We start from the raw sequence: 22,351 nt of genomic DNA, 5'->3' as shown, positions 1-22,351 counted from the left end.
TATCCCACCTTTGAGATCATCTCCTGCTCGTCTTAATGGATTGACATCTGACTGCTTGCATGGATAGTTTGGCTCCAGTCACGTATTTATTTCTAAGTTGGCCTCTACACATATATGGACAGTAGGTTGTCTGTGCACAATATAGACAAAATTTGTCTATAAGTAGGTGAGGGGCAGCCCTTGCTCTTGACTTGAACGGGCTTGGACACGGGATCTCCGTCATAGTTTCGAAGAAGCGGGATTGTGAACTGGACGCATCTATCGCCACCTAGAGGCAGCATATGCTAATTGCAGAGAAAGTATTTGAAAAGAGCATCTGAAGCAATGGCCATGGTGACGCGGGATGTTGCGGTAACTTTTCTCCTGCAGCCCGAGTGTTTCTGGAAGTCAGTCTACTATCACAGTGTCTGGACTGCTTGTGTGTATCTTGAGCGGGCGGGATGCTGGGGAGAGGAATGAGTTAGGCTAATGATGTTACGTTGTCTATGCCAAGAGCCCAGTGGAATTTTTTGTGGTGATGAACTAACTACAAACTCAAAATGCAGCAAATGGAAGCCAAACTTTGTATTTGATTTAATTTTAAGTCGTTTAAATGCAAACAGCCAGGTGTGGTCAAGTGTCACGAACATAACAGCTCTGGACAATTAAGAAACGAAAAGTGAAAACCATAAAAACAAAAATAGCGCTTAGCTAATTACTTGGACTAACGAGAGCCAAAAAGCCTTCTCATTTCTTACTGCGTTGTAAAATACTTGTTCTGTGCAGCCTCAAAAATTATGTGGGCATCTCCTACGATTCCCATCAGCTGAGGAACATGCCCTGTGTTACCTTTAAGGATGCTTGCCCTCTTCCTGGTGTGGTTGGCACGCCACAGCCCCAGGACCTCTAGGCTCTCTGGCCTGGATTTATTCTCTCCATCGTTTTCTTTCAATTATATTCCTTGTTTATTGCTGGGCTCAAAACTATGCCTTTCCGCCGGCGCCGTGGCTCAACAGGCTAATCCTCCGCCTTGCGGCGCCGGCACACCAGGTTCTAGTCCCGGTCGGGGCGCCGGATTCTGTCCCGGTTGCCCCTCTTCCAGGCCAGCTCTCTGCTGTGGCCAGGGAGTGCAGTGGAGGATGGCCCAGGTCCTTGGGCCCTGCACCCCATGGGAGACCAGGAGAAGCACCTGGCTCCTGCCATTGGATCAGCACGGTGCGCCAGCCACAGCGCGGCGGCCATTGGAGGGTGAACCAACGGCAAAGGAAGACCTTTCTCTCTGTCTCTCTCTCTCACTGTCCACTCTGCCTTTCAAAAATTTAAAAAAAAAAAAAATCTATGCCTTTCCTTGTGACAGTCTTGCTCCATGAGGAAAGGGATTTTTGTCAGTTAGCGCTCAGTGCTGAACCCCAGTTTCGTGAGAGGTACCAAGATCTTTACTTAATATATACTAAGCTGATCTTCTGTATATAAAGATAATTGAAAATGAATCATGATGAAGAATGGAATGGGAGAGGGAGCAGGAGATGGGATGGTTGCAGGTGGGAAGGAGGTTATGGGGGAAAGCGACTATAATTCAAAAGTTGTACTTTGGAAATTTATTAAATAAAAGTTGAAAAAAAAAATAACCTTGTGGAATGAATGAATGAATGACCAAGTGACTCGACAGTTCCTTCTCGTGCCTCCTGCCTTTGTTCCGGAATTTTCCTGCCCTTGAAACCGAGTGTTCGGGTCTACTCAGAGCCACTTTGCTTTCCTCTTGTTCTTTTAGCAGACAGATGACGCAGCACCGACGGACGGCCAGCCCCAGACCCAGCCTTCAGAAAACACGGAAAACAAGTCCCAGCCCAAGCGGCTGCATGTCTCTAACATCCCCTTCCGCTTCCGGGATCCAGACCTCCGACAAATGTTTGGTGTAAGTAGCGCCTTTCCCCTCTGCACTGCCCGGCCTGGGGTCCTTCGAGCTAACTTGTCCTCGTGTAAATTCATGGGATTCGCAGTGTTAAGGCAAGAGCCGTACATCGGGAAAAGGCATTTTAAAGCCTGGCCTGTGGATGTACTGGGCTGGGGTCTCGTTTTGGTTTGGGGAGAAGTTGCATTGTCTGTGTTCACGTCTTCACCTTGCCAAATGGTCTTCTGCTAGTAAGTGAATTTGAATGTCCGAGAGAACACACTGCTGGTGTACACACTGTTGAAACGCAGCCTCTGTGGTCTGAGAGCCCAGGTGCCAGCTGATAGAAACAGTGTCAGTGTAGCTGCAGCAGCCAGGACGGCTGGAAGAGTGAGTCGTGACATCTTCCCACACTCCCAGCTCTTTCCCAGGCACCGTGCAGTGAGATTTCAGGTGCACTTGCAGGGAGTAACTATTTCTGCCAGCGGATGGGTTCAGAATAAAAACAAGCAGCACCAAAAGTAAAAACCCTTTCTGAAGTCTCACTTGATCCCTGCAGTGCAGGTTCTGATGGGCTCCGTGAAAAGAGATGCCACGAAGCACAGCCCTGCCTAGGCACCCCAGGGAGACACAGCCAGAACCAGACCCAAAGCTGACACTCGTCCCAAGAAAATGAATGATAGCATCTGACCCCGATTCCTTTCCCAGAAAGTGTCTGCGTTATCCTCCCTGGGAAGGGAGAAGTTGGCCGTTCCTTTGATCTCCGTTCCACTAAAGGACGAAGCTGTGAGAGGGCTTGCTTACCACTCGTTTGTGTGAATGCAGCCATCGTGTGTGTGTGTGTGTGTGCATGTGTGTGTGTGTGATGTGCATGGCATCCCAGCAATGGCAGGTGTCTCTGAGTCAGTGAAAAGAACTACGTCCTTAACAATTGGGTCAGAGCAAAGGTGAGCTGCTTGGGGACTCTTCTTCCAAGAGTTTATGGGTGGAGGCAAATATTACAAAAGGAATAAAAGGACTCTCAAGGGGAATGCCTTATTCTGGGCACTGTTGATGTCATTCCCCAAAGGAAAGAAGGAGGTCACTGCCCAAGGGCCCTGCGATCTGGGGGTTAGCTTGCACCTTTCGTCTTTCTGACACACATGATGCTGATTGAGTATGCATCTGACAGCAAAGCAGCGCAAGCATCCTAATGTTCAGGATACCCAGGCTGGAATCCTGACATTTCGGAGGAAAAGGTCAGCTTCTGCACTTTCATCTCTCTTATTTGGTAATAACCTTGCGTTGAGCCCTCTAACTCCTGCAGAACCGAGGTACCCTCGGGCACTCTCAGGTCAAAGATGACTTTGAAAAGTGCAGAGCATGCAAAGGTAGAGGCGAGGTTAAGTGTGTGTAAAGCAGCGAGACCAGGTTGGAATGATAGGCAGCCAGAGGAGTTATCTTCTCTTTGCCATGTCAGCTTAGGCAGCTATGTTGCTTCTGAGTCCATCTCATCCGGTGTTCCGCAGGTGTTGGCTTTGCGTCTGGTGCAGTAGTGGCCATCCCGGTGCTCCTTCATGAGGCCCCTCATTGAGTTGCATCACCCTAGGAGAGCTCTTTCCTCCCTGGTCCTCTCGGTTGTCCTGAAAGTTACCTGAGGCTACACAGCTAAGTCAGAGTGGCATTAAAATAGCCACAGCTGGCCGGCGCCGTGGCTCACTAGGCTAATCCTCCGCCTTGTGGTGCCAGCACACCGGGTTCTAGTCCCGGTCGGGGCGCCGGATTCTGTCCCGGTTGCCCCTCTTCCAGGCCAGCTCTCTGCTGTGGCCCAGGAGTGCAGTGGAGGATGGCCCAAGTGCTTGGGCCCTGCACCCCGTGGGAGACCAGGATAAGTACCTGGCTCCTGCCATCAGATCAGTGCGGTGCGCCGGCCGCAGCATGCCGGCCTCAGCGGCCATTGGAGGGTGAACCAACGGCAAAGGAAGACCTTTCTCTCTCTCTCTCTCACTGTCCACTCTCCCTGTCCAAAAAAAAAAAAAAAAAAAATAGCCACAGCTACAGATCATAGAGAAGGGGTCCTGCGTGCATTTTATATCTGAATCTCTCTGTTCTCACAGGGGTGGGACAGATGGCACAGGGCAAGATTTTTCCAAATATAGTGACTCTTATCAACCCGTGACCAAAGTCAGCTGACTTCAGAGCCACTTTTTTGGTGAAAGTTACGGTTTTCAAGCAACCGCTAAGGTACCCATTTGGAAAGATGATACCAATTAAGAAAATGCAGCAAGCATTCAGTAACACGGAAATGAATTGTGTTCATCACAAATAGCATCTGTGTCTTCTGTGTGTGTGTGTGTGTGTGTGTGTGTGTAAATTTCTTCTTTGAAAATTACCCAGCACATGAGGATTGATTGCCAAAACTGTGACGCCTTCTTGGTTTACAACCATCATCTAAAGTAATGGGATTTAAACATTAAAAATGTTCTGGCCAAACAGTGGTGGTTGCAAAGGCATTTTTGTTGTAGGATACATTGGGTGCGCTTAGCGCATTGAAGCAGTGTGATTGGCTCCCCACACTGGAGTTGAGGGAATGTTCTCTTTCAGGTCATGGTTATGGCAAGAAAATGCATTTTCACCCCAGTTAGGTGTTCCTTGCATCCCGTGGACATGAGAGGACTTCTCTGCTTTGTTGTGCTTCTCTGTCTTTGTTCCCTCTCTTTGGCCAAGGTTCCAATGAGGATGATTATGGAGAAAAACACAAGGATCTCTGTGGCTTTGTTTCCCTGTGCCTCCTTTGTCAAGAGAAAGTCACAGGAATTTCAAAGTCAAAAGCAAAACCAAGATACAACAGTAACCTCCCTTTCCTCATTACCAGAAGCTTCCTAGGAACTTCTCTAACCATGAGTAAGTCCTGTACAGCGTTTGCAGCTGTCGCTCGCCTAATGGTGATGGCAAGTGCATTTTTTACTGCTGTTTTTGTATTTTATTTTTCAATGTGGCTTTACCATTTTTCCACTAGGATTGCAAATCTGGTTACCTCTCCCCACACACACTTTGTTTTCTTTGCAGCTTCTTCGTTGGGAAGCATTTATTCCAGTGTTTGGTGATACGTTTTTTAGCTCATCTTAGATTTCTTTCTTTTTTTTTTTTTTTGGACAGGCAGAGTGGACAGTGAGAGAGAGAGAGAGAGGTCTTCCTTTGCCATTGGTTCACCCTCCAATGGGCACCGCGCGGTGGCCAGCGCACCGCGCTGATCCCATGGCAGGAGCCAGGTGCTTATCCTGGTCTCCCATGGGGTGCAGGGCCCAAGCACTTGGGCCATCCTCCACTGCACTCCCTGGCCACAGCAGAGAGCTGGCCTGGAAGAGGGGCAACCGGGACAGAATCCGGCGCCCCGACCGGGACTAGAACCCGGTGTGCCAGCGCCGCAAGGCAGAGGATTAGCCTAGTGAGCCACGGCTCCGGCCTCTTTTTTTCTTTCTTTACTTTAAGGTAGAACAGTCCATGAGGAAGAAGTCAGGCAGCTACCATATGAAAAGCAGAAGCCAGAGCCTTGTTAAAAAAACATCTTGTGAGAACTGCTTTCGTTCAGTCTCTGTTTTTGTGAAAGGAACCGAGCACAAGTGCATGTCTCCTTTGCGTTCCAACTCTTGATGGCGCCATGAGGAGCATGCATGGATTCCCACCAAATTAGTTGCAGTATACGGCTCCTGAATATAATACTTAACTTAACCCGGTAGTTAAAATACCTCTGGGTTATGGGCTATGTAAGTGGATTGTAACATACCCAGATCTCTGATAGGACACACAGCCCATGGAGTTGCTTCCAGAAACAACTGCTGCACAGCGCTCAGTCTCTTGTACAATACCCTTGTTGATGCACAGTGTTGCTTTCGTTAACATACAGACCCTTTGGGGGCAGGAAAAGGAGTTGCTCTGGTCCCTCTTGACTGTCAGGGAAAACACATGCAAACGCAGCTTTCAAGACGACTTCCTTTAGAAATAAAATAGACTTCCAGGCGGTGCTACTGCACAGATCCATCTACTGTGATATGTGAGTAGTGGAGTCATTTTTTTTTTTTTTTTTGACAGGCAGAGTGGACAGTGAGAGAGAGAGACAGAGAGAGAAAGGTCTTCCTTTTGCCGTTGGTTCACCCTCCAATGGCCGCCGCTGCAGCCGGCACACCGCGCTGATCCGATGGCAGGAGCCAGGATCCAGGTGCTTTTCCTGGTCTCCCATGGGGTGCAGGGCCCAAGCACCTGGGCCATCCTCCACTGCACTCCCTGGCCATAGCAGAGAGCTGGCCTGGAAGAGGGGCAACCGGGACAGAATCCGGCGCCCCAACCGGGACTAGAACCCGGTGTGCCGGCGCCGCAAGGTGGAGGATTAGCCTATTGAGCCACGGCGCCGGCTTTAGTGGAGTCATTTTTAAGGACGCAGCATGGTGCTCCTGCTTCTGCATTCCAAACATGAAGCTGACCCTAAGAAAAACTGGGCTGATGCCTTTTCTTAGCCTCTGTGCACACTCTTGGAACTAACCTTCGCTTTCATGTGCTGTGCTAGGCTGTATCCGCTGAGCATCCTTCGCAGTTTTTCAGAGAAATATTATTTGATCTGAGAGTGTCTAAAAATGTTTGGTACATATTTGCCCACGTGCGTGCCTTTAAGCTTCGGGATTTTGTTCTCGATGCAGCCATTGAGACCCCTTGCGTGGATCTGAGACTGTTGAACACCACTGAACATTGCTGTTAAGCAAACAAATGCTAGTTAAGGCTGCGAGAGAGTGTCTATTTAAATTGAAAATGTGCCAGCTGTGTTTATACCATTAGGAGCGAACTTCCCAATTAAACTGTTGATACTATAAATACAGCACACAACTGTCTCAGAAGTGGGGCTGACATCAGCATTTTTCTGGCACTCATTCCCCGCCTTTGAGAACCATCAACCCCAAGTTGACTGCCAGAGCGGGGAACACGTGAGGCCGTTCCAGGGCATCTGGTGTCGTTGTCTCATTTGGGGGATGACACATGCCAGCCTTGCTTGCTGATTGGTTCTTTCTCAACCAGATCTTATATTAAAGGAAGTGTTTGCGTGTTGACTCCCTGCCAAGAAAATGTCCCATAGATGACATTGGCTTTGTGGGTTTGGAAGAATCCCCCTGCAGTGAATCCTTCCATGAATACACATTGTGCCTCTAGGTCCTTATGCCTGAAATAAACACAACAGCTCCTGCATGGACCGTCTGAGATGGATATATCCAAGTTCTGCTTCTGAGGAGTGCACAGAGTTGGAGGAGTCTTAGGAAATGCAGCTCATCTTGGAACAGCAGGCCCTCCCTTACCCAAATCTGAAAGTTTTCTTCTTCTTTCTTAAGTGATTTTTCAATGCCCGAAACCAGGGCTCTGTAAAAGAATATTCTCTTGACCAAAGGAATAGCTGAGTGCCTACAAATTGCAGAGTGTGGTAGCTGCCTGCTCACTCCTGTTTCCGTGGTCCATGGCAGCAATATGTCCGCTCTCTGGCTGAGCTGCCGTCTACTTCACTGTGAGATAAGCCACTTTTGTTTGACAAGGAAGAAAAATGCGAGTGTGTGCGCTCTTGCCCTTGCAGGGTGCACATCCTGAGGAGTGAGCATTGTCCTGGGGCTCAAAGCTCTGGGTTGCTTTATCCCATAGTCAGAACTTTACCCCTTGTCAGAAGCATTACGTTGCATGGTTTGGGGCTGTTTCTGTGCAATTGGCATATGCCTGTTTTTGATGTTTCCAAGGAAGGTGGATTTCTTTTTATGTTCCAGAGGATAGCCTCCGTATGTTCCCAATTTTTTTTTTTCTCGAATGCTAGTAGGAACCTCTTGACTTCAGCTCTCTGGTCTCCCAGCTTTCTGTGACTGAACAAGGTGCTCAGATGGGTCACCCACACCTCTTTCCCTCCCATGTCTCTGTTCTGTGAGTTCTCTTTCTGTCCCACCCAGGCCTTGCCCTAGTCACCCTCTCTTTCCTCTGCTTCCCGCCCAAGGGAGAGAGGCAGAACACACAGTCCTGTGGCGATCAAAAAAGCATTAAAATTTGGAATCCAAAAGCCAATGGAGCAACAGAGAAGCTCAAAATAAAGTGCACAAGAGATGGAAATGTTTCCTGACGCTGCTCCATTTTTTAAGCACTAAAATGAGCATCAGCTGTCATTTTTCATTGAGAAGACATTCCCATCTTATTCCTGCCCAGCCACGTGGCACAGTTGTCATCACCTCCTGCCACCTGCACTTAGGCCGTGCACGCCACGCTCATGAAATCCCCACTCTGCTGCCCGAGACCCAAGAAAATTAAAAGGGTTCCCCAGCCCGGGGACGGGTTTTGGATTACTCAGACGTTGAGTTTCAGAGCCCATGCTCTGTTTTTTAAGGTGTGAATTAGGAATTACTAGAAGTGTGTTTCTCACCAGGCCTGCCAGTTTTAACAGAAAAGAAAAAAGGATTCATTAAATCTGAGTTTCAGATAAACAGAAAATATTGTACGATGTATAAATGTGTCCCAGATTTTGCATGAAAAATCTGATATGTGTGTTTAACTGGGTGTCTGTATTGTATTTGTCTATCCAGTTTATTTATCATCTAAAACTTTGCAGTTTTTACAGAGCCTATTCACCGTCACTGTCTACAGATTGTTTCTTGAACAACACAGAGACACATCCTGAGAGATTTCTGAGACCTCGAATTCGATGACGGGTGTCTGGATAGTGGAACCTGCTTCTGTGTCATTTGCTTATCTCCCGTGGTCTGGCTGCTGCTGACCAGACCCTCAGCATCATATTCTCGGTGGACGCCCGCCTTGTCGAGGGTGTTTCTCCCAGTGGCTGGTAGACTAGTGCAGGAGGCTCCCTGTGTACACTAACCATTTGTAATCTTGGCTGCTCGGTGCCTGGGAAAGCAATCATGCACACATAAAGAAAGGAACATAGAATCAACTCCCTGATTAATATTTTCCACCTGACCTTTGACAGTGCGTGTCACATGATGGGTTAATCCACAACAAGCAGAAAAGACATGTGTTTGTGTTATTGTCCTGTTTGCAGCACACCTCTTAGCAAGGGCAGAACATAAAAGATATTTCCTTGATATCAAAGGACAATTCTGACTTGGAGAACAATGACCAGTATTCTAGTGTGATGTATGTCCATTCTCTGCTTGCTTATAAGATATTTCTGTTTCTTTGCAGCAATTTGGTAAAATCTTAGATGTTGAAATTATTTTTAATGAGCGAGGCTCAAAGGTAAGCCACTTAATTCACCTTAGAGTTGCGTAGCTTCTGTAACGTGTTGGCTGTGGATAGGGAAACAACTGCACTGTTTGAATGAGCGCCTTGTGAAACACACTCCCCTGGGAGTGCACGCAGGCACTGCCTCCAGTTTCCAAAACGCTGGGAAACACACGGGGCTCATTTAAGAATGTCTAGGGGGTCATTTAAAATTCCTGGGATTTTGCTACATATATAAACATAATATATATGCAAGCTTCCAGAGGAAAATTACCCATGCTTAAAAAAATAATGATGTTGCTACATTTTTTGTTTTTCAGTGATAATTATGTTCTTTATATTAAAAAGTGAGTTGATAGTCTGAAGAGCAGGTAAATATGAGATTATTCTGTATTAATAAAGTGCAGTTCTTTTCCTGGGTTGCAGGGGAGAAGATTTGTATACACCAACCTTTTGAATGTGACTTTATTCCTTAGTATGTTTACCCAGCCTCGTTTGGAAATTTGCCTTGCTGCAAGTTGGTTGGTTTAGGAAACCAAATTGTAAACGGATTTTCCCAAGCTGAAGTGCTGGGAAAAGTGAGGCACTGTCTGGAAGGAATCTCATAGCTTCAGGATAGAAATCCGGTGGGAAAGGGGGACAAAAACCTCCTGTGTGTCAGGGTTTTGTCAGTGTGGTCCTGGCCTAGTTGCATCAGCCTCATCCCAGTACTTGTTAGAAATGTAGAAATGCACAGTTTCAAGTGCCCCAGACCTCCTGAATCAGAAACTAATAACCCGGGACCCAGCCATCTGCGTCTTCACACACCATGTCTGCATTGTAGACAAGTACCAGGCCTTTCCCTGAGGACAGACTACCCCTGTCCTCATACTCCTGTACCCACAGAAAATGCAACAGCCTCATCAAATTCTCTCTCTGTATTTTTTTTTATGTATTTGAGAGGTAGAGCTATAGACGGAGAGAAAGGTCTTCCATCCCCTGGTTCACTCCCCAAATGGCCGCAGTGGCTGGAGCTGGGCCCAGCCGAAGCCAGGAGCGGGAGCTTCCTCTGGGTATCCCATGCAGGTGCAGGGGCCCAAGCACTTGGGTCATCTTCCACTGCTTTCCCAGGCCGTAGGAGAGAGCTGGATCTGAAGAGGAGTAGCAGGAACATGAACCGGTGCCCGTATGGGGGGCCAGCGCTGCAGGCAGAGTCTTAGCACACTACACCACAGCGCCGGCCCCCCTTAATCTCTCTTGAAAACAGAGCTTTGGGCCTGTGTGCAGAAGCTGAGTGACAACAGGGAGCAATGCTGGAAAGGGATGGGGCGATGGCCTTTGCAACTTGCTGGTGAACACTTTGGAAGGCTCTGTCCTCTGCCCAAGACGGTCAGGAATGTGAAGTTCCCGTCTGCTTGCCTGATCAGACTGTAAAGGCAGGGATAGAGAGAAATTGCTCACCAGGTCCAAGGAGGTGCTGATCTGGGCCACAAGACTTCCATGACACAAGCAGCTTGGGATGCGTCGGGGTCCAGGAGGGCTCCCAGGCACTGCTGGTGTCGCCTAATGTGTCACAGGCCATGGTGCCAGCTCCCCTGGGTCTGTGACCTCCTCTTCCCCATGAATCAAATATTTGCATTTATCTTTCCTTCCACAGTCTGCACCTGCCTCCCTCCTAAGTAGGTTTACGATTAACTCAAGAGGACGATGTTGCTCGAATTGAGGGAAGAAAATTCCAGTATTCTCTCTCTTATAGACAAAATGATATTGTGATCTGACAGATGGATAAAAAAAAAATCAATCCATTATACTCTGTGGTTTTGCTCATTCAGCCACCTTGTGAACCTTCTATAACTTAGATATTTGACAGTCATTCTTGTAATATGTCCGTAGTTTGACCTCTAGGCTGGGGCAGAAATGAGTTAACTCTTCTTCTGCTGCTTGTATGAAAATCATTACAGAGACGATTTCTATACTGCAGAGCAAGCAGCGCTGAGAGAAAAATGCGCTCAAAGCAAACCCTTTCCACTCCGGCTGGATGAAGTCTTAGCACAGTTGTGGAAATTGACCTGGAGTTTTGGCCAGTTTTGTGCTGAGTCTGTCTCCCTCTGTAGCACCACTGCCTCCAAAGATTATGTTGTGCATTTGTTTGTGTTAATTTGTATTTTGTTTGGTAACTTTGGCCAGTTGAAGAAAGCTGTTTAATTCCTGTTGAGAGCAGTTTCTGGGGGCATTGGATGAGTCTTGTTTGCTATTTCGAACGTACAATGGTGATGCTATTTTTAAGCCTCCTTCCGTCATTCCCATGATTAGCCCGTCTCTGGGGGGCTTGAGGAAAAAGTCCATTTAAGTTTGCTGCATCCAGAGCCTCACTTTGTTAAGTTGGTTTTTGTCTTTGGGATTAGGAAGTATCGAGAACAGACTCTCTCGGTGGGTCCCAGTCCCTCTGATGGAAGTTTGCTCGTGCAGGTGCTGGAGCTGGCTGGTCGGGTTCGGCTGGACGTCCTGGAGGCGGGAACTGCTCAGTGGGGGCAGCAGCCTTCCTGGGCGTACTGTCCATGTTGGGGATGACCCTTTATGAGGAAAAGGCCTCATTAGCGGAATAGTTCCATTTCCGTGGTTGAGAAATCTGAACTGTGGTTATGACCTTGTTTCTGTCATTTGGTGCTGGAGAGGCAGCCAGGACCAGGATGGGCCCGTGAAAGCCAGGAACTCACCTTGCACCAGTTTCTCCTCTCTGGAACAGACCCCGAGGCCAGTTACTTGGCACTGTGTAAGGATGACTAAACAGGTTCCTGCTTTGAAATATGAGTTACCTGCCCGATGCTTCCAGCTGTCATCCTTTCTATTTTTTAAAGAGTTATTTATTTATTTATTTGAAAGATTCACTGATTCACTCCCCAAATGGCCACAGGGGCTGGAGCTGGACCAATCGGAAGACAGGAGCCAGGAGCTTCTTTTGGGTCTCCCACACGGGTGCAGAGACCCAAGCACTTGGGCCATCTTCCTCTGCTTTCCCAGGCCACAGCAGAGAGCTGGATCAGAAGTGGAGCAGCTGGGACTTAAAACGCCGCCCATATGGGACGGTGCCCATGTGGGATGCTGGTACTGCAGGCGGAGACTTTACCCACCCTGATGCCACTGGCCCCAAGGCATTCATCCTTTCATGGTGGACCTGAGATGGTGTTTAAAACATAAAGCAATCAATGTATTGAATCTAAGAGAAGAAAGTTACCACCTACAAATATGAAAGACCAAAAAGATCAAATAACTAGGATACAAGAAGGTCAGAACCTGAAAGGAAGATGTTAAAGTCAGCAATTGAAGCGGGTCCGGCGGTCCAGCTTACAGTCCTTGTTAATGATGCCTTTATCTCGTCATCCATCATAGGACAGGAGAGCCACTCATGTCTCTTTTCTGGTGGCATTGTACCTCTTCTCAGCTCTGCTGCTCCATCAGGTAAACTCTGGGCAGGTGTCTCTTATCCACCAGTCCACAGGTACCTGATTCATTTCTGTGTGGCTTTTCTTGCACTCTTGGTTTTTAAGGCATTGACACATCAGCTCTCATCCAGACCCTGTGCTCCTCAAAGGTGAGAGAGAATATGCTTATTTTGATCTCCTTTTTAAGGTGTAGATAAAACTATAGTCTCCTAAAGGACTGAGAGTTGCCACTTGGTTAGATGGAATTCTGACCAGAAGGCAGGCTGCGCACCTGCTGTGATATGGGGGGTCCCTGATAACGGAAAGGCTAGGGCAGCATCTCTCCAGTCAGGGAAAACTCTCCAGATGAGAATTAGGATCAGGGAGACCATGTGACTTCTCATGTGGGTGGGAGATAGAATTATCTGATGGAACCTGTAGGAAAAGCTAATTGATTGTCTGAGAATTGTTACTAGAGCAGGCTCTTTTGACTCCAACTTTGCTGAATCTCAAATAGTCATCCCAACAGCTTGAAATGAGAAGTACTGAGCCACTGAAAAAAGGAGAGAAGCCTATCAGAAACAGTGATAATATTTGTTGGAATAAGCAGTAGGTTCCCTTTACAAAAGCAATGTAAGAACTTAAGAATAGAGTAGGTGTTTACATTGTAGTTTAGGAGTGTCCCTTGGGATTCAAAGTACAGCTCCTTCTCTTCCACTGTGCTTGACATACACAATGCTAGTTTCAGTCTAGTAGGCTTGCCTTGGCTTCAGAAGTGAAGAACAAGATGCTTTTAGGACAGTACCGGGCTTGGGGCTGGGTGCTTAGCCTCACCTGACTACACGCTTGCTGTGCAGTAGTGTTTATGGCTGCCATCTCCACAGACAGCAATGGTGTCACTCAGTTCTCCATCTGTTAGCCTGGGGCTGTGCCCTCTCTTTTCTTGCCTGATGAGCTAATATAAATTCAAATTCCTCATTTCTCTTACGACCTCTTAAATACATGGCAGGACTACTGATGCTAGGGAGTTAGGCTGATCTGGGAGGAAGAGAACATCGCTAAGAAGCCTCAGACGTGTGACTGGGGCCGTCTCCGTCAGCTGGCCATCCTCCACGCATTCTCTCTCTGCTCTGTGGATTAGCCCATGGAAACCAGAAATGGAAAGATTCTTTTATTCCAGAATAAAAGATGGTACGTAACGGTATCACAGATCATGGATATCCCATTGCCGGGCCACATAGTTCAGTTTTGTTTTTTCTTTCTTTTTTTTTTTTTGCAAATTTCTGGGCTCTACTCCAGGATTCTGACCCAGCAGATATGCAGCAAAGCCCATGTGAATCTCAATATTTAAAGTGCCCTCCAGTTCCTTCTTAAATGCAGCCAGGTTTGGAACACACTGACCAGAAAGAAGATAGAGCTATATAATAGAGGAAAATCCAAAAATCTGGCTTTTCCCCTTTGAAGAGCTATTATTCCAAAGTATTCAGTTAGCAGTTGTATGTGAGTGCCCCAAATGGATACAAGTGTATAAAGACTAAGCATAACTGATGTGGAGTATGCAGTCCTAGATTAATCAAGTAGGTGCATCGTAATCGTAACCCCTTGTGAGAAAGATTATGATAGGTAATTCAGACCAAGGCTCCAAAGTAGAGACCTTAACGTTTTCTCTCTGTATAGAGTCCTGACAAATGATTGTTTGCCCTCACTTGCTATACCCACAGCCCATGTCTTCAAGGGCTCAGCCCATCTGTGCTGTTGGAACATTGTCTGTTGGCCAGCCCAAGTATCCACTTTGGAGATCACTGTAGAAATCCAATGTGGAAATGGGAGGTAACACCAGTTGGTTATTCCTAGCACTTACTAGGTAATGACTGGGTATTTAATGAGTAAAAATGAAGATCATACCATCCCTAACTAGCCTGAGTGCCGTCTGCACGTTTATGTAAGTATTACGCAGTGCAAACAGGAGTCTAACCTACTGCATATTTCACTCAGCTTTGTGAGAACCCGAAGAGGCTGGGTATTTACATTGGAATGGTTCAAAAGGTTGGTGTATATTTCTGAACAAGATACACACATATTTTAGGGGTTTTTGAAAATGTCCTATTTTCTATGCTCCTCTTAGGAACAAAGTCAGTGAAGACAGATGATGAAATTTGTCACTAGGGGGTTGAGTGGGGTTTGTTGAGACTGAAATATTAGAAGTACAATGTAAAAATGCTAAAATCAAGGGGTATTTGTTATGTGACTAAAGGAGAAAGTACTCAGTATTACTATAATGACTTTCTAATAACGAAATTTCATTACGTTGCTCCCTGTCGATATGGCAATCAAATACCAGCATAGGATTTGTTTTCAGTTCCCTTTAAGTTGATGAAGTAGGGTGGGAAGTTGTCCAGTTCATAAGCATGTGTGCAGTTTGCGGGGTGGGAAAGAATGACGACAAAAACATTACTTGAATTGTTTGCATTATTAATCAACTGAAGTTTATTTCTATTCATTTCATATGTTTTTTTGTTTATTAGATCAAAGAGTTTTTCAGATTTATTATAAAAAAAGGTCTTTCCTTTTTTTAGGCTTTTAATTTTTATTTTTTGAGAAGTAAAGGCTGTAGAATTGACAAATCTGAGTAACCCTAAAATTGCATGAAGGAGAGATGTTCTTAAAACCACATGGCATGACTCTGTAGGCAATATTAGATGATTCTGGCATTCATTGTTGAATTTTGTGCACACGTTTTATTTTATTTTATTTTTAATTTGCATGTCAAGAAAGTGGTTCCCTTTTTTTCTTGTTATTTCGTTTTATTCTCTGTGAAGACACTGTAAATTTATTTTGATCTCATTTTCTTTTCGTTAGATTTATTTTCTTCTGTAGTGACATTTAGAAAGGTATTTTTGGTATCATTCTTTGAATTCTTCAGGGGTTACAGCTAACTGGTGACAGAAAAAAAATCTTGTTCACATTTGTCGCTTAATTATTGCACATCTTAGTACTCTTATAATTTCTCTAATTTGCATGTTACAGAACCGAAGCCAGGACAAGAAATAGAAATTAAAGCGAGAGAACGTTGCCAAGTGGTCGTGGACTGAAATAATAATCTGCATGTTGTTTTCCCTTCTCCCTCCTGCATGCAGGGATTTGGTTTCGTAACTTTCGAAAATAGTGCCGATGCGGACAGGGCGAGGGAGAAATTACACGGCACCGTGGTAGAGGGCCGTAAAATCGAGGTGCATGTTCAAAATATTTTCCTTTTCCTCTTTTTGATAAGTGTCTGCTTCACGCTCATTCGTTGTTCCAGGTGCATCATTGGCGTCTTGTATGTGACCCTATTCCCTTCTCATTGTTTATATATACATATATATACTTATATTTATATATAAAAAGGAAAAATGGCCTTACTTTTTTTTTTTAATTTTACTTTGTTACGTTATTCTTATTACTGGTTTGAAAGGTGGATGGCAAACGTGAGACAGAAGAAAGGTTAATTGGAAAGTTGTTTTTGTTCTTTTATTTTCCATGTTTTATGATCACTGGGTGCAGTAGGTTTCCAAAGAGTAGACAGTGTTAACAAAGCTAGCCAAATGCAGGAGAGCAGCTTCTTTATCTTTCCACTTCAGGGTTGAAGAGGGATCCGCAGTGGTTTTCAAATTCAAGCAAATTGTGAAAGAAGTAGCATTGGATGGATTTGTTTAAAAAAAAAAAAATGAGAGGTCTTTATCAGTAAACCTTTCATTTTTTTTTTTTTTTTTTAAGAGAAGCCAGTTTGAAAGTTTGCAGTTTTTGGATGATTCTGTAAATGAGCAAACAGGATTTCCTGTTCAATATCTGACCCTTGCTCATAAAAACATAAAGACCAAAATTCTAACGCTCAGAATCTGTTCTTTGTACCACTGGGATCTCCCTCAACATAGACACAGGGTCATATTTGTTAAAACTTAAAAAAAAAAAAAACCAGTTAAAAATGCTGTAGTCCTTGGAGTAAGATGTTGCATATTTTGCCTTTCATTTTCCCCCTTCGACGGTAACGCTTAGGCCCCTCACCAAACTCTCAGTAACCATGGTAACTGTACACAAAGCCATGCTGGCGATGGTGGTGAATGGTAAGTGGTGAAGCCCATCTGCCGTTTCACGTATTTAGTGCTGATCTCTCTCTACATATATCTATATCTACCACGTGAATTTTTTTGACTTGTTGTATTAAGTTTTCTTGATGCTCTACTTTCTTGGATATTGGTACGCCTGTAACTGAGTGTACGTTCTAAGCTAGCCTGGGAGGCACTGACTGGATTGAGTTATGACCGGTGCACATCTTACTCAGATCGTTAACTCCATATTGTGTTAAACAATGCACCCTCTCTTTTATCCTTTTGTTAGCTGTGACTTTAAAGCTTGAATGACTTGTTAATTCTTGCGATGACAAAGGCTCTTGTTCCCAGTGTTGAATGCTAGATGTTGCTTCCTGATGGTCCTTCCCTCCCAAAGTGTTGCACACGGCTAAAATTGTTTGTCCCCCCCCCTTTTTTTTTGACATTTATGTTCCCGTGTACCTTGTCTCTTCTCTCTTCTACTCCACTGCATGTTCTTTCATATGAACTTTATGTTTAAAATATATTTATTGTTTCTGTGTTACCATGGAGTACACGCATGCTTTTAAATCTTCAATTATGCAGTATCTTTTAATTTGCTTTTACTGTCTCTTTATTAAACTTTTAAATGATATGACATTGCTTTATTGAAATGATTTGTAAGTTAAAATGGTTATGAAGTAAATGTAATTATAAAAATGTATGATTTTGTTATGCACCTACTGCCTTTTATAAATTAAAATGCATTTTAGTTTTTTTTTAATAAGTAGTCACAGTCATAATGCATGCAACTAATGGGATTGTGGGCTGGCCCTGGAATATTTGTTCATTGGAGTTTTCTATGTACATAGGTAAATAATGCCACAGCACGTGTAATGACAAATAAAAAGACCGTCAACCCTTATACAAATGGTAAGTGGAGACTGGCCTTTCCCGAGAAGTATCCCTACGTCTTGTTCTGTAACGTCAGCCAGCCAGGGAGTCTGTTTGAGCCGTGTTTGATGCAGCCTGGCCCTGTGACCCTGCTGCCGACCTGCTCAGTGAGACGCACGAGTCAGTTCAGTGATTTCCACAGCAAAGGCAAATGTCGCTCTCGGGTTAAGGATGCCTGTGCGTGGGCCTGTCTCTGCAGGGTGACTCCCACATGGGCCTGCGATGGCGTGAATTACATGCAAATTAGTTTGGTTCATTTAGTTTGCGATTTTCATAGTAAATTGAGAGGAGGGTGGAGCTCTTTTGGCTGGTTGGCTGGTTCTCACTAGTTGTTGCTGGAAGCCTGACCACATCCTGTGGTGCTGGGTTTGGAACTCTTCTCCGGAGGGAGCAGGCTTTCGCCATGGCTGGGAAGGGCCCTTGCGACAGTCCCACAGGTACAACGGGTGTAGGAGGGGATCAGTTGTTCCTCTCAAGGTGACCCAGGTAAGGATGTCACTGTGTATCATAGACACCTTCAAGGCGATGCTCTCGTAGAGAGAGTTCACGTATATATGAGAAGTTATTAAAAGTACCCATTTTTATTCTCTCGTCCTTCTCAAGATGAATAATCTGCTATGGTAATCAGATCTGAGATGGTTTCCAAAAGTTTGTGAAAATGGAATTAAAAGAGAATGCCCATTTTCCATAAATGTTTGGTGTACCCTCATAATTAATTGTCCCCAAAATTTAAAAGAATGTAGTGCAATAAAGTTTTATACCCATTGAAATGGACAGTACCAAGGCCAGAAAGCATTCATTAATGAATTAAAAAAATTTACGGGCCGGCGCCGCGGCTCACTAGGCTAATCCTCCGCCTTGCGGCGCCGGCACACCGGGTTCTAGTCCCGGTCGGGGCGCCGGATTCTGTCCCGGTTGCCCCTCTTCCAGGCCAGCCCTCTGCTGTGGCCAGGGAATGCAGTGGAGGATGGCCCAGGTGCTTGGGCCCTGCACCCCATGGGAGACCAGGAAAAGCACCTGGCTCCTGGCTCCTGCCATCGGATCAGCGCGGTGCGCCGGCCGCAGCGCGCCGGCCGCGGCGGCCATTGGAGGGTGAACCAACGGCAAAGGAAGACCTTTCTCTCTGTCTCTCTCTCTCACTGTCCACTCTGCCTGTCAAAAAAAAAAAAAAAAAAAATTTACATTATAAGCCGGTGCCTCGGCTCAATAGGCTAATCCTCCACCTAGCGGTGCCGGCACACCAGGTTCTAGTCCCAGTCAGGGTGCCGGATTCTGTCCCGGTTGCCCCTCTTCCAGGCCAGCTCTCTGCTGTGGCCAGGGAGCGCAGTGGAGGATGGCCCAAGTGCTTGGGCCCTGCACCTGCATGGGAGACCAGGATAAGCACCTGGCTCCTGGCTTCGGATCAGTGTGGTGTGCCACTTGCGGCGGCCATTGGAAGGTGAACCAACGGCAAAGGAAGACCTTTCTCTCTGTCTCTCTCTCTCTCTCTCTCTCTCTCGCTGTCCACTCTGCCTGTTAAAAAAAAAAAAATTTACATTATAAACAGATGCACAGCATGGTTTCAGCTAAGTTATCATATGAGTTGAGACTGGAAGATATCTTTCTTTGATTTGTATTTTCTTTTTTTTTTTTATCTTTTATTTAATGAATATAAATTTCAAAAGTATGACTCATGTGTTACAATGGCTTCCCCCCCCATACCGTCCCTCCCACCCACAACCCTCCCCTTTCCCACTCCCTCTCCCCTTCCATTCACATCAAGATTCATTTTCGATTATCTTAATATACAGAAGATCAGCTTAGTATACCTTAAGTAAGTATTTCAACAGTTTGCTCCCACACAGAAACATAAAGTGAAAAATAATAGATGATTTTTTTTAAATGATGATGAAATCAGATCATAATTTAATTTGATTACTGTCAAATGGAAAATATATGGAGTTTCCATTTTTAATCTCAGTTGTACGTGGCAGATGAAATACTTAAAGAATTAAGCAGAAGAATTAAAGTCAAGGGTCAATTTTATGTTCAGTAGTTTCAGAGCCAACCACTTTTGACACCAAAGTAAGCCCATCTTTTAATTTCATTTTTCTGTGAACTTAAAAAAAAATTAGAGTGAGAGCTCCCATCTGCTGGTTCACACCTCGCATTCCTAAAATGGTGAGGCTTGGATCCACTAAAGCCAGGAGCCTCAAGTTGATCTCAAAGCAGTAGAAAATAGAACAGTGGGTGTCAGAGCCTGGGACAGCATGGGGTAGACGGGGCTGGAGAGAGGTTGGCAAGTGGACACAGGGGTGCAGCTTCTGGACAGGAGGAGTCGCCCCTAATCCCCTGTAGCGCAGGAGGGTAGCTGTGGCCAACAGCAACTAACTGACTGTCCAGAAAGGCTAATAGGGAGGATTTTTAACATTCCCAATATAAGAAAATTATATACATATATATACTATTTTTATATATATAATAATAAATATTCCAGTTATCCTGACCTGATCATGCCATATTGTATACATGTGTTGAAAGGCCACACTTAACCTGAAAAATATATGGTTACTGTGTATCAATTTTTTTTTTTTGACAGGCAGAGTGGACAGTGAGAGAGAGACAGAGAGAAAGGTCTTCCTTTGCCGTTGGTTCACCCTCCAAAGGCCACCACGGCCGGTGCGCTGCGGCCGGCGCACCACTTATCCTGGTCTCCCATGGGGTGCAGGGCCCAAGCACTTGGGCCATCCTCCACTGCACTCCCTGACCACAGCAGAGAGCTGGCCTGGAAGAGGGGCAACCGGGACAGAATCCAGTGCCCAGACTGGGACTAGAACCTGGTGTGCCGGCGCCGCAAGGTGGAGGATTAGTCTAGTGAGCCGCAGCGCCGGCCACGTGTATCAAATTTAAAAGCACATACACATATATAATTTTTTTTCCAAAGATTTATTTATTTGAAAGGCGGAGTTACAGAGAGGCAGAAGCAGAGAGACAGAGAGAGAGGTCTTCCATCCACTGGTTCACTCCCCAAGTGGCCGCAACAGCCAGAACAGTGCAGTTCTGAAGCCAGGAGCCAGGTACTTCTTCCAGGTCTCCCAAGGACATGGGCCATCTTCTACTGCCTTCACAGGCCATGGCAGAGAGCTGGATCAGAAGTGGAGCAGCTGGGACTCGAACCAGCGCCCCTTTGGGATGCTGACACGGCAGTTGACGGCTTTACCCACTATGCCACAGCACTGGCCCCACATATATAATTATGTAATTAAAGAAAGAACACTCCATAGCCATGCAGTGCTGTTTCCCAGGAATGAATCATGTGGGCTGTCTCATCCAGGGACCTCAGCAGTGGCACTCTGAGATCTCCAGTGTGGGTGGACAGTGACAATAATACTGATTTTTAAAATTTCAAATCAGTGACTTCTATAGGAGAAATTGTGGAGGTCTTTGATATTCGAAGGAGAGTCATTCTCAGAGCTTTTCCAAGTTTTAACTTACGGGGATCCCCATAACAAATAAAGTCTCGCATATATTGTAATACAATATGACAGAATATATGCAGTCCTTTGAGGCTTTTTTTTTTGGACAGGCAGAGTGGACAGTGAGAGAGAGAGACAGAGAGAAAGGTCTTCCTTTGCCGTTGGTTCACCCTCCAATGGCCGCCGTGGCCGGCGCGCTGCAGCCGGCGCACAGCACTGATCCGATGGCAGGAGCCAGGTGCTTCTCCTGGTCTCCCATGCGGGTGCAGGGCCCAAGCACCTGGGCCATCCTCCACTGCACTCCTGGGCCATAGCAGAGAGCTGGCCTGGAAGAGGGGTAACCGGGACAGAATCCGGCGCCCCGACCGGGACTAGAACCTGGTGTGCCGGCGCCGCAAGGCGGAGGATTAGCCTAGTGAGCCGCGGCGCCGGCCTGAGGCTCTTAAGAAGAGGATTTGTTATGGTGAGGATTTGTTATAGTAAGAGAGGATAGTATGGTGAGAGAGGCTAGGTCAGGACCAGAAAGGTCACAGTGCAATGAGAATGTTAAGTAACCAGTGAGTGTGTCTCATTGACTCTGGAATTCGTGCCCATGAACCACAGAAGTTTGCTTCAGCAAAAATCTGAATTACCAGCGTCATTACATGTTGAGGAGATCATCCAATGTGACATGCAGCTCTCCACGCCAGCATCCCCGTTGCCAGTCCCTTCAAGCGTGGGTCCAGCAAAGGCTTCTCAGCCCCAGGTGATGGGTGAGCCTGGACCCCCGTTTCTATAAGAAAGGGTCACAGCTCATGACATGGAGAATGTGTGTTCCATTCCCAGGCCGTTTGGATAGGGTGTAAGAGGAGACCAGAGAAAAGCAGGTGTTGGGAAATTCTACCTGTCAGAGAACTTCACCAGGAGGGAACTGGGCTGTTTGCCCAGGCCCAGCCTCCTCACAGAGCGCTCACACTTGCTTATGTTCATCAGATATCAAAAGTCGGATCCGCAAAACAAGGTGACAGCTGGACTTGCGGGGACGTCCTGCTTGTTGGGAAGTGTGGGCGTTAGACCTGACTGTCCTGTTTTCTTAGTGATCTTGGGAAGGAGGGAAACTGGTCAGCGGTATCCAAGACTACAGAGCAGATGTTGTTCCCTCACCAGGCGTTAAACTGTAGACAAGTAGTTTAAACTGACGCTGTGACCCAGGTCCTCAGTCCTTGTGATAACTGTGGGAGTTAAAGTACTGAGCACAGTGGTAGGTGTACAAAGTGCGTGGAGTACTATTTTTTGCCACTGGACATTTAGTTACACAGTCATTGCAGTGGTAAATAGTTGTCTCCCCTCCCCCTTTTTTTTTTTTTTGCTGTAGGTTGTATGCTGAATTTTCTT

The 22,351-nt window shown here is 46.0% G+C and overlaps 1 protein-coding gene across 40 annotated transcripts in view; it reads left to right on the top strand.

The window, feature by feature from the left end:
- Positions 1 to 22,351, top strand: part of RBFOX1 (RNA binding fox-1 homolog 1) — a 2,206,955-nt gene that overhangs the window by 2,065,192 nt on the left and 119,412 nt on the right. For 35 of the 40 annotated variants that reach the window (XM_070063950.1, XM_070063952.1, XM_070063960.1 and 32 more), the window contains 4 exons: positions 1,751 to 1,894; positions 9,062 to 9,115; positions 15,639 to 15,731; positions 17,441 to 17,501. In XM_070063950.1, coding sequence (XP_069920051.1) covers positions 1,751 to 1,894; positions 9,062 to 9,115; positions 15,639 to 15,731; positions 17,441 to 17,501 — 352 coding nt within the window. The remainder of the gene's footprint in view (positions 1 to 1,750; positions 1,895 to 9,061; positions 9,116 to 15,638; positions 15,732 to 17,440; positions 17,502 to 22,351) is intronic. The other 5 variants (XM_070063945.1, XM_070063957.1, XM_070063949.1 and 2 more) reach the window with 1 other exon arrangement.

The sequence above is a fragment of the Oryctolagus cuniculus genome, chromosome 19, assembly GCF_964237555.1.
Source record: "Oryctolagus cuniculus chromosome 19, mOryCun1.1, whole genome shotgun sequence".
Lineage (NCBI taxonomy): Eukaryota > Metazoa > Chordata > Mammalia > Lagomorpha > Leporidae > Oryctolagus > Oryctolagus cuniculus.
The sequence above is the reverse complement of the archived record's forward strand: the minus strand, read 5'-3'. Positions and strand labels throughout refer to the sequence as shown.